The sequence below is a fragment of the Microcaecilia unicolor genome, chromosome 11 (assembly GCF_901765095.1).
Source record: "Microcaecilia unicolor chromosome 11, aMicUni1.1, whole genome shotgun sequence".
Lineage (NCBI taxonomy): Eukaryota > Metazoa > Chordata > Amphibia > Gymnophiona > Siphonopidae > Microcaecilia > Microcaecilia unicolor.
In genome coordinates this window covers 170,189,969-170,205,966 of record NC_044041.1, presented here as the reverse complement: position 1 = coordinate 170,205,966, position 15,998 = coordinate 170,189,969, and the positions used below count along the sequence as shown (strand labels likewise).

Sequence of the window (15,998 nt, the reverse complement as noted above, 5' to 3'; positions counted from 1 at the left end):
CAGGCCCAGGATTTGAGACTATGTTCTAGTTCTGGGGTTAGTGACTGTGGCAATGGAAGTGGTACCATGGACAAGGGCTTATATATGTGGCCTTTACAGGAATCTCTTCTTAGCCATTGGTCTCTGGTGTCACAGAAATACGACCTTCATCTTCCTTGGATGCTGGTTGCCAGATGGAGTAGACAGTAATGGTTTTCACCCAAGAATTTAACCCTGTGTTCCCTTTCCGATAACACAATGGGGGGGGGGTGATGACAATGGACGCTAGCAAGTTGGGTTGGGGAGCTCATTACAATTGTAGTTCCATCTGGCAAGGGCACCTGGATGGAACAGGAGTCGTGGTGGTTGATAAATTGCTTGGAGCTCTGGGCAATGTGGAATGCCTTACACAACTTTGCTTACTTTCTGGCAGGAGCCCCAGTTCAATTTTTCTCCGACATTGCGACAGCAGTGGCTTATCAACAAGCAAGGTGAGACCTCCAGCCATCTGATGGAAATGAAGGCAGCCTCCCTCATGACTTGGGCGGAGAAAAATCTTCTCTGCTTGTCTGCAGTTCATATCGCTGGGTCTCTTGAGTATGGAGGTGAACTTTTTCAGCAGGTACTCCTTGGTCTTTGGAGAATGGCAACCATCCAGCCAGGGTTTTCAGCTGATAATGGACCGATGAGGGTTCTCCGCTTCTGGACTTGATAGCGACAAAAGTGGAATGCCAAAGTGCCCAAGAGCCGTTAGAAAGGACTGAACTCTTTGGGGATTGATGCACTACTGCTGCCCTGACCGGAAACACATCTACTGTATGTCTTCCCTCATTGGCCTATGGTAAGCTGTGTGTTAAAAAGTATCACATTGCATCAGGGTCAAATAATTCTCATAGCCCCAGACTGGCTGCGGAGGCATTGGTATGTGGATCTGGTTCAGCTGCCGGATGGTGATATTTTCCATCTTCCACAGGTACATAGCCTACTGAAGCAAGGTTCGATGCTCAAGCCTTTTGGTCTTATGACTTGGTCATTGAAATAGCTCAGTTGAGACAAAAAGGTTATTGTGATTCAGTCATTGTTACCTGGTTTCAGTTCTACATCCATGGTGTATACGAGGGTGTGGAGGACGTTTGAGGGCTGGTATTCTGAGGTGGACTTTCTCCTCTGCTCAGGTTGCACATGTCCTAACGTTTCTCCAAGCAGGTCTTTTAGAAAGGATTGACATTGAGTTCTCTAAAAGTTCAGATTGCAGCTTTGGATATATGGTGTAGAAGTCTGAATAAAATACTAGAAAAGTAATGAATAGCACCAGGCAACGCTCTACATCCATGGCATATGCGAGAGTATGGAGGACGTTTGAGGGCTGGTATTCTGAGGTGGACTTCCTCCCTTCTCTGCTCATATTGCACACATCCTAGCTTTTCTTCAGGCAGGTCTTTTAGAAAGGATTGACATTGGGTTCTGTAAAAGTTCACATTGTGGCTTTGGATATATGGTGTAGAAGTGTGAATAAAATACTAGAACAGTAATGAATAGCACCAATGGGGAAGAATACTAATCTCAGCTGATTAAAAAATACAGCAAGCAAGGAAGAAAGAAAGGACAATGGAGGCTTTTAGCAAAAATGACAGTGAGGAAGAAATATTTTGTAACAAACATTTGGAAATGGTAAAAGAATACTATTATTCATTTTATTAGGATTTATTTACCGCCTTTTTGAAGGAATTCACTCAAGGTGGTGTACAATAAGAATAGATCAAACATGAGCAGGAGGCAATTAGAGCAGTAAAAGTATTCGAACAACAATACAAAGTATGGCATGGTATACTACTTGCAATGACTACACAATGTGTACTAGAACATTATAATTGGTAGTGAAGGGTAAGGCAAAGTTGTAACATATAGATGAGTAAGAAAGCAGGAAGAATTAAAAAGTAAGGTGATTGATTTGAAGAAAGTTGCACGTGAGGTCAGAGAGATGGTTAAATATTATCTCAGGGTAGGAGCGGATAAACATGTCCTGCTGCAGTATGTTAACAAATCAATTAACAAATTGATGCATGCATCTCTGAACTTGGATACAGAGACCCCTTTCTGGGACCTCAGAACTTATGTGAAAGTGTCTCCTTTGGGTATTCATTGATTTCTCTGTTCTAGGAAAGTAACATGTGGCGTGAGACGGGCTCAGTGCTGCGTGAGGCAGCACGCTTTGGGCAGGGGCTTGTTGAGATGCCAAGAGAGCAGGTTTATTTGGTAGCTCGCAGCATTACTCTGGAGTCTGGATGGAAGTGTGCACGAGGAGCCGTTCAGCAACGTACCAGCTCACTGCTAGCAAGCTACGAGGTAAATTATTCATCTCCAAATATCTGTTGTTAGGCTGACCTTACAGTTCTGTGTTGGGAGATAAGCTGAACCAGTCCTGATTTTACCCCCATGGAAAGTGGAAATTTTGGATTTAGTTCATACTGGTTTTTTCAGTGGTAACTGAAGGCAAGTTTCAGTCAGGTACAGTAGATATTCTCTCAGGAGGGTTTACTGTCTGTACCTGGGACTGGGTGGTGGGGGAAGGATAAAAAGAAAAAAGAACCAAGCTGGGCGAGATGTCATAAATGTTGAACTGTAAAATATGCTATTGAATTGAGTGTTATAGCCCACTGTTTTGTGTTTGTCCTGTGCGGGTTGTCTAATAAAGATGATAATAATTAAAAAAAAAAAAAAAAGTTAGACAGTAGAGGGTTAAGTGACTTGTCCAAGATCCCAAAGAGCTGCACTGGGATCAGAAGAACCCTGGCTTTTCTGGTTCTCAGCCCACCGCTCTAACCATGAAGCTATGTGTCCACTCCATCCCATATGGTACTGTAGTCCCAATTTTTTTGTGTGGAAATTGGGATGATTTGCCTGATTGTATTAGCTCTGAACTATCTTTTCCTAAATTTAAAAGTCAGTTGAAAATGCATTATTTTGAGCTTGCTTTTGGTTCTGTTGACTCATAACGGTATGCCTGGTAGACAAAGAACCGGTTTCTGCTTGATCCCCTCTACCCTTCCTGATTCCCCTTCTTTGCTTTGTTCTCCTTATCTGATGAGTGTATGTGTTATCTTTCCTGTTGTTGTTGTTATGATGTTGTTCCTTTTCTTGTTGCTTTTGGCTATCATTGATTTGTAAACTGCCTTGAGTATATTATTTGAAAACGTGGTATATCAAGGATGCAAATAAACATAAAGAACTCCATCTGTAGTTTAAGTTCAAGACTAGCCCAGTCTGTTCCCCTTGACATGGAGTGATATGGTCACTGTAGTTACCATTGACCACACCACCATTACAGAAAACAGTGCTGTACAAAATCGATCATACAGTTACTATGAGCGCCAAAAGCCATAACTCACCTAACCAAGGTGCTTGCTTACAAAGTATAACATCTTGGACTTTTGAGTTCAAATCTTGCTATGGTCTTTTTTTTTATATATCAATAATATTTTTATTAAGGAGAATATGCACATAAGCAATAACCACACCAACAAAAATAACACCACAAGCTTTGTTCTAACAATCAAAATTAGAACTACACCCCCCTCCCCATTTTTCCATTGTTCAAACACACAAGAGGGTATACCATAAAACCCCTTCTTGGTATGGTCTTCTCATTTTCAAAAACTGATGAAAGAAGTGCCACCTGAAACTAAGTACTACTAAATTCTCACAGTATTTGGAAAATACTTTGAAGAAATGGACGTAGCAAATATTTGAATAGCACATAAGAACCGAAGAACTGCCATAATAGGTCAGATTAAAAAGTCCGTCAAGCCCAGTATACTCTTTCCAATACAACAGTAGCCGATCTAGATTACAAGCACTTGGCAGGATTCCACAAAGGTAGACATATTCCATCCTGGTTATGCCCATGAATAAGCAGCAGCTTTCCCCAAGTCTACCTTGTTAATAATAGTATTAACCTTTTCATCCAGGAATTCGTGCAAACCTTTTATAAATCCATCTGAGCTACCTGCTTTTACCACATCCTCCGGCAACGAATTCCAGAATTTAATTGTACATTGAGTGAAAATAATGCATTTTCTGATTTGTTTTCAGTGTACTACTTACTAACTTCATTGCATGTCCCCTAGTCTTTGGGCTTTTTAAAAGCTTGAAGAATTGACTCAGTTACCCTTTCCATTGCACTCATTGATCTCTGTCGCATTTCCTCTCTTTATTGTTTACATTATGGTGTTAGAGCATGCATGCCTTCAAGAGCTTACAGTTTTGAGTTTTAAGCACAGGGCAGTGGCTTGCTTTTCTAAAGTAGCATAGCAAGTGACGCCTTTTGATTTAAACCAGGGTCTTCAACTCTGTGCTTTAGACACCTGGGTGCTCATTTTCAAAGCACATAGACTTATAAAGTTCCATAGTAACATACATAACTTTGTAAGTCTGTGCTTTGAAAATGAGCCTCCTTGTCATTCAGCCATCCTGAGATGATTATGTTGAATTATCTTTCAAATCCTGTGTTGGATAATTATCTCTTCTTTACATGGATGTATTTTAGAGAATTGTTGGAGACTTTTCCAAGGCAGTGGAAGAAGATGCATTTCGTCGGGTTGTGAGGTTGGAATGGGCTTCAGGAATGCTTCCCCCTGAAGGTGTTGATTTCAGAGAATGCAGTTCTTTCTCCTGCATAGTGACTGGTACTTCCAGCCGAAGGAAACCTGCTGCAGAGCAATACTGGCCCTCAGGGCATCTTGTTTGGAATCAGTTTAGCTGCTCTACTAGAGAGAACAGAGTCCATGGGATGGGACATACTAGATCCATCTATCAGGACACTGTTGTGCGAGGGCTTACGGCCGATGAAATGAAGAAAGCCCGGGAAAGCAAACAGAAAGTGGAGAGAGAAACCCAGGTCAAGCCTCCCAGGCAAAAAGTAAGGATATAGCAGCTGGAAAGATACTGCACCAGAACTTAGATTACAGAGCTTGCTGTATTTTATCAGTCAGCAGCTTGGATGGTATGATGGCTGTTTCATAGCTAATTGTCCCACAAATATGCCCCCTTCCAATTTCAAGCTTCTGCTTCCTGAGTAACATAAACATGGTGGCTCTAATGGTTGGTACCATTCAGTTGCAAGAATTATGGAGTCCTGGCTAAGTGACTTGACTGGCAAATGGCAGATAACTGACATTCTACAGACAGGCCACTTGAGCATTTCATGGGCCACTTCCTATGTTTCTGAAATTCTTCTTGGGTCATAGTCCTCATGCTCTTACTTATCACCGCATTTCCCCTTCCTGGCTCTTGAATTTCAGGGTACAAAATGTCTTTACTTAAGTCTCCAGCTGGAACCCTGAGCCCTCTTCTCATACCTGATTCTGGGTTGGGGGTTGTCATGGAGCTCTGTCATTTTTGGACTGGAGTTGCGTCCTAAGAGTCATTTGATGAAGTGAGAACTGGCTGAGCCTCCCTTGTAGTCTGGATTGAATAGGAGATATAAGCCCTGAACTAGATCCCTCATGGCTTTGCTCCACTTGGTCACCTTACTTTGTATTTCAGGTTTGCTGTGTTTTGGATGTTTGTTTTATTTATTTAACATGGTTCACCTCCTATTTTGCAGCTGAATGAAAAGGCCCGGGAGAGGAAAGTTCCTGCTTCTCGAATCGGTCGTCTTGCCAACTTTGGAGGTAAAGAAAAAAAAAAATCTGTCTCAACCATAAGATTCTTCTGAATTTGTGGCATAGGGATCCCTACTTCTAGTCTTCCCAAACCTGTTTTGGGGATCCTACAGTCAGCTGGGTTGTCAGGAAATCCATAATAAATATGCATGAGATAAATTTGCATATGTTGGAAAACAGTATACCAATTTTATCTTGTGTATATTCATTGTGGATGTGCTGGAAACCCGACTGGCTGTGGAATGTACCGAGCAGGTTTGCAAAGGTCTTATTATTCATGTAGTATGAAATCCATCACATGGCTGCTAAGAGCTGAGAGTTCTTTGTAATTATATCAACCGGTGAGGGCAGTAGTAGGTGGAAGGAGATATGGTAGCATCAGGTTTATTTAAGGCCTTAAAAGATGAAATAGTTTGACAACAGGAGACTTACATTGGACAATGGAGCCCTCTGCTGGCGCTTCTCTCTCACAAGTACTATTCTCCAGTTACAACGTATGTAGACTAGAGACGTCTTGAAATGTCCTGCTGCCCCCATCCTAGCCATTTTTCTGATTCCCTTTTCACTAGCTGGGATGCTGTAAGTGCTGCTTCCTCCCATATTTTTACCCGCTGTCCACAGGAGGCGTGCACACACTAAGGGCTATTATTTAAACTAGATGCCCACATTTACACATGTAAATACACAGGCTGCCAGAACGTTTGTGGGTAAGTGTGCAGTTAATGCGCCGTAAGTGGCAGCACAGCAACTGACCTCTATTCTGTAAGGATGTGGATAAGTTGCGTATCCCATAAATGTAAGGGAGTGTTTACATGGGAGGGGCTTAGGCGGAGCTGCCACTTAGCTGCGTAACTTAGTTACACCAGGTCTATGACTGATGTAAACATTAGGTGTACCGACACCAGATTTCGTTAATAACGGAATCTGACTGTCCAGATGCCGTCGCAGAACAGGCGCTGACTGTGCAGCATCAGGGCATGTAGAATTGTTCCCAGTGTCTTAGTTACTCCATGTAGTGGGCCGTTGGGAGTCGAGGGTGTTTGAATACAGTATTTCCCTTTGACTTGACACTGACTCTGTAGGGTTATTCACTTCTAGGTCTGGCAGTAAGCCTAGGACTTGGCACCTTGACAGAAATGGCACGGAAATCTCTAAATGGGGAGAACCCCAAAGGTAAGAGCTCTGTACAGTCCCAGAGCAGTGGCTCATTCTTATAAATGGTGGGGTAAGGAGTACTTCTCATTACACAAAATCGAGTGTCCCTATTCTCTTTGCACAGATACTCAGTCCCTGTTAGACTCTAGTCCTTTCCTCTCAGAGGCCAATGCTGAAAAGATAGTGGACACGCTGTGCCGGGTGCGAGGGGCTGCACTGAAAATAGGGCAGATGCTGAGCATTCAAGGTACGGTGGCTACTTCTCTTAGCAGTGTGTTTAACTGGAAAATGTAATGCACATAAGGGCTACGTTCTTCATAGCACATCCTCACCAATCCATGCAATATGTACAGGGACTACTATTCGATAACAGTTTTTCCTCGCCGTATCACATAATGCATACAGGGGCTACCATCTCACAGCAGTGTCCCTCACCTGCAAATGTAATTCGCATAGAGGTTACGGTCTGATAGTGTGTTATTGCCAATCCATGTGACATGCACAGGGACTGCTGTGTGGTAGCAGTTCTAGGGTTATTCTGTAATAGCAATGTGGCCTCACTGAACCACATAACTAGTGCCTGACTGAAACCAGGATTTTTGTTTTCAGCCGAAACTGAATCTGCGGCCTAAATTAGCTGCTCAGTTTCAACCAAAACCGAAGCTGAAAATTAAAATAGCCCTGTCCCAATTCCCAAACAGCACTCACTATCTCCCCTCCACCCCAACCAGAAAGAGCTCCCCTTCCAGACCCACCTGTCAGCTGCAGCAGCCCTCCTCCACGGCCTACCATGTCATTGATGGCTAGTGGAAGCGGGAGTGATGCCCACTTGCTTCTGGCCACACCAGCAGCTGCGTCAACATGGGTTCTAGGATTTCCAGCGACAGTCTCAGAAGCCATTTTGAGACAGGAACCTGATGTAGCAACTAGCGTGGGAATTGCTCCTGCCCTCACTAATCACCAACTATACGATAATTAAAGTCAGTCTGTACACATAATACACACAGGGGCTACCATCTGATATGTGGTTTGGCAAGACCGTACTGATAGCAACGCTGTCTCATCGAACCATGTAATGCACACTGGAGCTACTGTCTGGTAGGATGGCTTTGCCAAAGTATGTAACGCACACAGGAGCTACTGAGTAATAGCAGTGTGGCTTTAACTGTCATCGGTTTTCTCATTGGTGTCATGCCTGTATGATTCCCAAACCTCACCTTTCCCTCTCTTTTTCTGCAGATAGCAGCTTTATCAGCCCTCAGCTGCAGAAGATCTTTGAGCGGGTTAGACAGAGTGCAGACTTTATGCCCACTTGGCAAATGCTTGTAAGTGAAGCTAAGTGCCATGACAATCAGCTCTCTCTGAGAGTGTTTGATTAATACCGCAGTCATATTCAGACATCTGCCAGTCTTAATGATACCTCTTGGTGTGTCTCTCTCACTGGTGTTTTAGAAGGTGTTGGTGGAGGAGCTGGGCCCAGACTGGCAGCAGAAACTTGCCTCTTTCGAGGAGCGTCCATTTGCAGCTGCCTCCATTGGGCAAGTGCATTTGGGGGTGCTAAATGATGGCAGGGAGGTGGCCATGAAGGTCCAGGTGAGTTTGACATATCACCTCAAGAAAATCCTGATGGGTGGAGTTAATGTGAAGGTCTGGGTTCCATTCTTGACGCTCACTGATGTCTTCCTACATCTTTCTTGAACCAATGACCAAATCATTTGCAAGGTCTTACTTACAAGGCACATGCCAGCCTGATCTCCCTCCGAGCTCTGCTAGTCTGACCCCTGGCCTTTGTTCTATGTCTATTACAGAACTTCTGTAAAGGATGTTTCATGTGTAAATGGTCTTTTATAAAATTATCCAGCCAGTTACAAACATGCAAGTGACAAGCAGGCGCATAGTGTTATGTGAACTTCAGTGTAGGTGTTCCTGGGGTGGAGTCGCGATTTACATGGTCTCATTTTAGCCATGATTTCTGTGGGTTTGGTGGAGTGGTTTTTAAAGACATGCAGGGTAAGGCAAAAAAAAAAAAGAAACACCTTACAGGTTTTTTTTGCTGTTTTCTTGACAACTGCTTTGAATTTCAACAAGAAATCTTGCATATTTATTTAATCATCATACTTGCGAATTGCTATTAAACAACATTTAATTATGTTAAGTTATATTGATGTTCTCCGAGGACAAGCAGGCTGCTTGTTCTCACTGATGGGTGACGTCCAAGGCAGCCCCTCCAATCGGAAACTTCACTAGCAAAGTCCTTTGCTAGTCCTCGTGCGCCCCCGCGGCCGTCTTCCTGCCCGAAACCGGCTCGAGCCGGCCAGTCTTCTTTTGTCCGCACTCGGTACGGTCGTTTTTTCGCCGTGTCGAGCCCCGGAGAGTCGACCTCGCGCGTCCAAAGTTTTTTGAGCGTGTTTTTTCTTCGGAAAAGCTTTCTTCTACTGCGGGAAGTGCTCCGGAAACCCTCCCCGGGTTTCGTGTCAATCCTCCCCGTACTTCCAGTTTTTTGCCCCGATAAGTTTTCTTTCGTCGTCGGGGTAGGCCTCTTTCGGCCTCGGTCGAGATTTTTCTCCCTCTAAACTTTTGGTGCTTTAATTTTCGCCATTTCGGCTTTTGACTTCGCCGGCGTGATTTTTCCGCCCATGACATCGAAGCCTTCCAGCGGCTTCAAGAAGTGCACCCAGTGCGCCCGGGTTATCTCGCTCACTGATCGACACTCGTCGTGTCTTCAGTGTCTGGGGGCTGAGCACCGCCCTCAGAACTGCAGTCTGTGTTCCCTGCTTCAAAGGCGGACTCAGGTAGCGAGACTAGCCCAGTGGAACGTGTTGTTCTCGGGCTCTTCGTCGGCATCGGCACCGGGATCTTCGAGTGCATCGACGTCGTCAGCGTCCAGACCATCTTCCTCGGCCGCCCTTGCATCGAGTGCATCGAGGCATCGGGCCTCTGCATCGGCGCCGAGACATCGGATAGCTGCATCGACGTCGGTGGTACCGGGACCTCGTCTCCTGATGTCGTCGGACGGTGGTGCATCGAGTGGAGTGCAGGTGAGGGCTGTCCATTCCCCTGCTGGTGGCGGTGAGCCCTCGGGTGGGTCTCCTCCTACCCTGAGGGCTCCCGCGGTACAGCCCCCCCGAGATCGACCCTCTTCGGTCTCGGCCCCGAGGAAGCGACGGATGGATTCTACGTCCTCCTCGTCGGTGCCGGGGAGCTCCGGTGACATGCTTCGGAAGAAATCGAAGAAGCATCGACACCGGTCTCCTCCCCGTGTCGGCACCGAGAGCTCTGGGTCGCCGAGGGCTTCGGCACCCAGCAGGCATCGGCACCGAGAGGACCGCTCACCCTCTGTTCAAGAGGTGTCGATGCGCTCCACTCTGGACAGCCCGGAACAGCCTCCTCGCCCGGAACAGGTTCTGACGTCGACGCCTGCATCGACCTCTCAGCCTTTTTCTGCAGCCACTCTGAACGAGAGCCTCCGGGCCGTTCTCCCAGAGATTCTGGGGGAGCTGTTGCGCCCTACCCCTCCGGTACCGGCGGTGCTTGCGCCTCCGGTACCGTCGAGCGTGGCGCCGGCTGGCCCATCGCCCAGGTTGAGGTCCCCGACGTCGGTACTGCGTGCGGTGCCGACCGCGGCCACCTCCCAGGAGGGCTCCCCGACTACGTCGGCGGAGGGAGCTTCGCCGATGCGGGCGAGGGAGTCTTCCTCTCGACGCCCCCGTCGTGGACGTGGTTCCACTGAGTCGAGCAGGGCGAGGTTGCAGACACAGGTTCGGGAACTTGTGTCTGACACCGAGGGTGAGGCCTCGTGGGAGGAAGAGGAAGACCCCAGATATTTCTCTGACGAGGAGTCTGAGGGTCTTCCGTCTGATCCCACTCCCTCTCCTGAAAGGCAGCTGTCTCCTCCTGAGAGCCTGTCTTTCGCTTCCTTTGTCCGGGAGATGTCTACGGCCATCCCCTTCCCGGTGGTTGTGGAGGACGAGCCCAGGGCTGAAATGTTTGAGCTCCTGGACTATCCTTCTCCACCTAAGGAAGCGTCCACTGTTCCCTTGCACCATGTCCTAAAAAAGACATTGCTTGCGAACTGGACAAAACCCTTAACTAATCCCCACATTCCCAAGAAGATCGAGTCCCAGTACCGGATCCATGGGGACCCAGAGCTGATGCGCACTCAGTTGCCTCATGACTCTGGAGTTGTGGATTTGGCCCTAAAGAAGGCTAAGAGTTCTAGGGAACATGCTTCGGCGCCCCCGGGCAAGGACGCTAGAACCTTAGACTCCTTTGGGAGGAAGGCCTACCATTCCTCTATGCTCGTGTCAAGATCCAGTCTTACCAGCTCTACACGAGCATACACATGCGGAACAATGTGCGGCAGTTGGCGGGCTTGGTTGATGCTCTTCCCCCCGAGCAAGCCAAGCCTTTTCAGGAGGTGGTCAGGCAGCTGAAGGCGTGCAGAAAATTCCTGGCCAGAGGAGTTTATGACACTTTTGATGTTGCGTCCAGGGCCGCTGCTCAAGGTGTGGTGATGCGCAGGCTCTCATGGCTGCGTGCCGCCGACCTGGAGAATAGACTCCAGCAGCGGATTGCGGACTCGCCTTGCCGTGCGGACAATATTTTTGGCGAAAAAGTTGAACAGGTGGTAGAGTCTCTCCACCAGCGGGACACCGCATTCGACAAATTCGCCCGCCGGCAGCCTTCAGCCTCTACCTCTACAGGTAGACGATTTTTCGGGGGAAGGAAGACTGTTCCCTACTCTTCTGGCAAGCGTAGGTACAATCCTCCTTCCCGACAGCCTGCGGCCCAGGCTAAGCCCCAGCGCGCTCGCTCTCGTCAGCAGCGTGCGACTCAGCAAGGCCCCGCGGCTCCCCAGCAAAAGCAAGGGGCGAGCTTTTGACTGGCTCCAGCAGAGCATAGCCGACATCCAAGTGTCCGTGCCGGGCGACCTGCCAGTCGGAGGGAGGTTGAAAGCTTTTCACCAAAGGTGGCCTCTCATAACCTCCGATCAGTGGGTTCTGCAAATAGTCCGGCAGGGATACACCCTCAATTTGACATCAAAACCTCCAAATTGTCCACCGGGAGCTCAGTCTTACAGCTTCCAACACAAGAAGGTACTTGCAGAGGAACTCTCCGCCCTTCTCAGCGCCAATGCGGTCGAGCCCGTGCCATCCGGGCAAGAAGGGCTGGGATTCTATTCCAGGTACTTCCTTGTGGAAAAGAAAACAGGGGGGATGCGTCCCATCCTAGACCTAAGGGCCCTGAACAAATATCTCGAAAAAGAAAAGTTCAGGATGCTTTCCCTGGGCACCCTTCTCCCCATGATTCAGCAAAACGATTGGCTATGCTCTCTGGACTTGAAGGATGCCTACACACACATCCCGATACTGCCATCTCACAGGCAGTATCTGCGATTTCAGGTGGGCACACGCCACTTCCAGTACTGTGTGCTACCCTTTGGGCTCGCCTCTGCGCCCAGGGTGTTCACAAAGTGCCTAGCTGTGGTAGCAGCGGCACTCCGCAGGCTGGGGGTGCACGTGTTCCCATATCTCGACGATTGGCTGGTAAAGAACACATCAGAGGCAGGAGCCCTGCAGTCCATGCGGATGACTATTCGCCTACTGGAACTACTGGGGTTTGTGATAAATTATCCAAAGTCCCACCTTCTCCCAGCGCAGAGACTCGAATTCATAGGAGCTCTGCTGGATTCTCGGACGGCTCGCGCCTATCTCCCAGAGACGAGAGCCAACAACTTGTTGTCCCTCGTCTCGCGGGTGCGAGCGTCCCAGCAGATCACAGCTCGGCAGATGTTGAGATTGCTGGGCCACATGGCCTCCACAGTTCATGTGACTCCCATGGCCCGCCTTCACATGAGATCTGCTCAATGGACCCTGGCCTCTCAGTGGTATCAGGCCGCAGGAGGTCTAGAGGACGTGATCCACCTGTCCACGAGTTTTCTCGACTCCCTGTATTGGTGGACGATTTGCTCCAATTTGACTCTGGGACGTCCCTTCCAAATTCCTCAGCCACAAAAAGTGCTGACCACGGATGCGTCCCTCCTGGGATGGGGAGCTCATGTCGATGGGCTCCACACCCAAGGAAGCTGGTCCCTCCAGGAACGCGATCTGCAGATCAATCTTCTGCAGTTACGAGCGATCTGGAACGCTCTGAAGGCTTTCAGAGATCGGCTGTCCCACCAAATTATCCAAATTCAGACAGACAACCAGGTTGCCATGTACTATGTCAACAAGCAGGGGGGCACCGGATCTCGCCCCCTGTGTCAGGAAGCTGTCAGCATGTGGCTCTGGGCTCGCCGTCAAGGCATGGTGCTCCAAGCCACATATCTGGCAGGCGTAAACAACAGTCTGGCCGACAGGTTGAGCAGGATTATGCAACCTCACGAGTGGTCGCTCAACTCCCGAGTGGTGCGCCAGGTCTTCCAAGCGTGGGGCACCCCCTTGGTAGATCTCTTCGCATCTCGAGTGAACCACAAAGTCCCTCAGTTCTGTTCCAGGCTTCAGGCCCACGGCAGACTGGCATCGGATGCCTTCCTCCTGGATTGGGGGGAGGGCCTGCTGTATGCTTATCCTCCCATCCCTCTGGTGGGGAAGACTTTGTTGAAACTCAAGCAAGACCGAGGCACCATGATTCTGATTGCTCCCTTTTGGCCGCGTCAGATCTGGTTCCCTCTTCTTCTGGAGTTGTCCTCCGAAGAACCGTGGAGATTGGAGTGTTTTCCGACCCTCATTACACAGGACGAAGGGGCGCTTCTGCATCCCAACCTCCAGTCGCTGGCTCTTACGGCCTGGATGTTGAGGGCGTAGACTTTGCCTCTTTGGGTCTGTCACAGGGTGTCTCCCGCATCTTGCTTGCTTCCAGGAAAGATTCCACTAAGAGGAGTTACTTCTTCCATTGGAGGAGGTTTGCCGTCTGGTGTGACAGCAAGGCCTTAGTTCCTCGCTCTTGTCCTACACAGACCCTGCTTGATTACCTTCTGCACTTGTCTGAGTCTGGTCTCAAGACCAACTCCGTAAGGGTTCACCTTAGTGCGATTAGTGCATACCATTACCGTGTGGAAGGTAAGCCGATCTCAGGACAGCCTTTAGTTGTTCGCTTCATGAGAGGTTTGCTTTTGTCAAAGCCCCCTGTCAAGCCTCCTACAGTGTCATGGGATCTCAATGTCGTTCTCACCCAGCTGATGAAACCTCCTTTTGAGCCACTGGATTCCTGCCATCCGAAGTACTTGACCTGGAAGGTCATTTTCTTGGTGGCAGTTACTTCGGCTCGTAGAGTCAGTGAGCTTCAGGCCCTGGTAGCCCAGGCCCCTTACACCAAATTCATCACAACAGAGTAGTCCTCCGCACTCACCCTAAGTTCTGCCAAAGGTCGTGTCGGAGTTCCATCTGAACCAGTCAATTGTCTTGCCAACATTCTTTCCCCGTCCTCATTCCTGCCCTGCTGAGCGTCAGCTGCACACATTGGACTGCAAGAGAGCATTGGCCTTCTATCTGGAGCGGACACAGCCCCACAGACAGTCCGCCCAATTGTTTGTTTCTTTTGATCCCAATAGGAGGGGAGTGGCTGTAGGAAAACGCACCATATCCAATTGGCTAGCAGATTGCATTTCCTTCACTTACGCCCAGGCGGGGCTGGCTCTTGAGGGTCATGTCACGGCTCATAATGTTCGAGCCATGGCTGCGTCGGTAGCCCACTTGAAGTCAGCCTCCATTGAAGAAATTTGCAAAGCTGCGACGTGGTCATCTGTCCACACATTCACATCTCATTACTGCCTGCAGCAGGATACCCGACGCGACAGTCGGTTCGGGCAGTCAGTTCTTCAGAACCTGTTTGGGCTTTAGGATCCAACTCCACCCCCGAGGGCCCTGTTTGTTCTGTTCCAGGCTACACTCTCAGTTAGTTGGTAAATTTTTAGGTCAATCTCAGTTATGTCCTCGCCGTTGCGAGGCCCAATTGACCATGGTTGTTGTTTTGAAGTCAGCCTGGGGGCTAGGGATACCCCATCAGTGAGAACAAGCAGCCTGCTTGTCCTCGGAGAAAGCGAATGCTACCATACCTGTAGAAGGCTATTCTCCGAGGACAGCAGGCTGATTGTTCTCACAAACCCGCCACGCCTCCCCCTTTGGAGTTGTGTCTTCCCTTGAAGTGTATTGTCTTGCTACATACTGGACTGGCCGGCTCGAGCCGGTTCGGGCGGGAAGACGGCCTCGCGCATGCGCGGTGCGCGCGAGGACTAGCAAAGGACTTTGCTAGTGAAGTTTCCGATTGGAGGGGCTGCCGTGGACGTCACCCATCAGTGAGAACAATCAGCCTGCTGTCCTCGGAGAATACCTTCTACAGGTATGTAGCATTCGCTTTACTGATATTTTAGCATTACTACCTAGCAATTTTTGCACTTTCAAAATGTTCGAGCTAAAACACAGTAAAATAACGTAATTCTATCAATACAGTTAAGAATAAGAACATAAGCATTGCTATACTGTTTGTTTGGTTTTTTGGAGGGAGGGGGTTGGAATCCCCTCCCAGATTAGCAGTAGCTCTTTTAGAAATGGACTTACTAAAGTTTTACCCTCCTCTTCTATTTTGTCTGTGGGCAACAAAACTTAAGTAAATCAGTTCCTTAAGGTGCCTCTGCTAATCATTGCAAAAGTCAATAGTCTCCCTTCCCAAAGCATGTTGTCAGCTGTGTGACAGCACCCTCTAGTTTAGATAGGTGAAGCAAAGAGGCAGCTTGCCTTTTTGTTTCACCTGTCACCATAGGCTGGGTCTCCATCAGCTTCTTTCTCATACCACCTCTCCCAACCTTCACTCAATCTCTCTTTCTCTCATAACCCTCCCTCTAGCCTTCACCCAGGCTCTTTCATGCTCCTTCTCCAGCCTTCAACCAGCTTTTCTCGTGCCCCCCCCCCTTTCAGCCATTACTCACAGCGCTGCCTCAAACTCCTTTTCTTCCCCCCCCCCCTGGAGCCGCGGGGTGCAGGAAGTTGGGGAAGTCTTGCAGTTTCAAGTTCCGCAAGACTTCCCCAACTTCCTGCATTGTGTGACTCTAGTATCTGCAGAGCCCAATCGCTGTGGAGGGGAGAGGAAGAGTTTGATGCAGCACCGAGGAAGGGTTAAAAAACAATCATGGTAAGAAATCCTGGGCGCCAGGATGAAATTTCTAGGTGCTATGCCAGCTTATTTTCGAACGAGAAGGCTGGC

The 15,998-nt window shown here is 48.5% G+C and overlaps 1 protein-coding gene across 3 annotated transcripts in view; it reads left to right on the top strand.

Annotated features, from left to right (window-relative positions):
* COQ8B (coenzyme Q8B) overlaps positions 1 to 15,998 on the top strand; it is a 68,636-nt gene that overhangs the window by 12,128 nt on the left and 40,510 nt on the right. For 2 of the 3 annotated variants that reach the window (XM_030219268.1, XM_030219267.1), the window contains 7 exons: positions 2,140 to 2,325; positions 4,526 to 4,897; positions 5,585 to 5,651; positions 6,741 to 6,815; positions 6,922 to 7,044; positions 8,037 to 8,122; positions 8,250 to 8,390. In XM_030219268.1, the coding sequence (XP_030075128.1) occupies positions 2,149 to 2,325; positions 4,526 to 4,897; positions 5,585 to 5,651; positions 6,741 to 6,815; positions 6,922 to 7,044; positions 8,037 to 8,122; positions 8,250 to 8,390 (1,041 nt within the window). In that variant the 5' untranslated portion in view covers positions 2,140 to 2,148. Of the gene's footprint in view, positions 1 to 791; positions 821 to 2,139; positions 2,326 to 4,525; positions 4,898 to 5,584; positions 5,652 to 6,740; positions 6,816 to 6,921; positions 7,045 to 8,036; positions 8,123 to 8,249; positions 8,391 to 15,998 lie in introns of those variants that run through there. The other variant, XM_030219266.1, reaches the window with a different exon arrangement.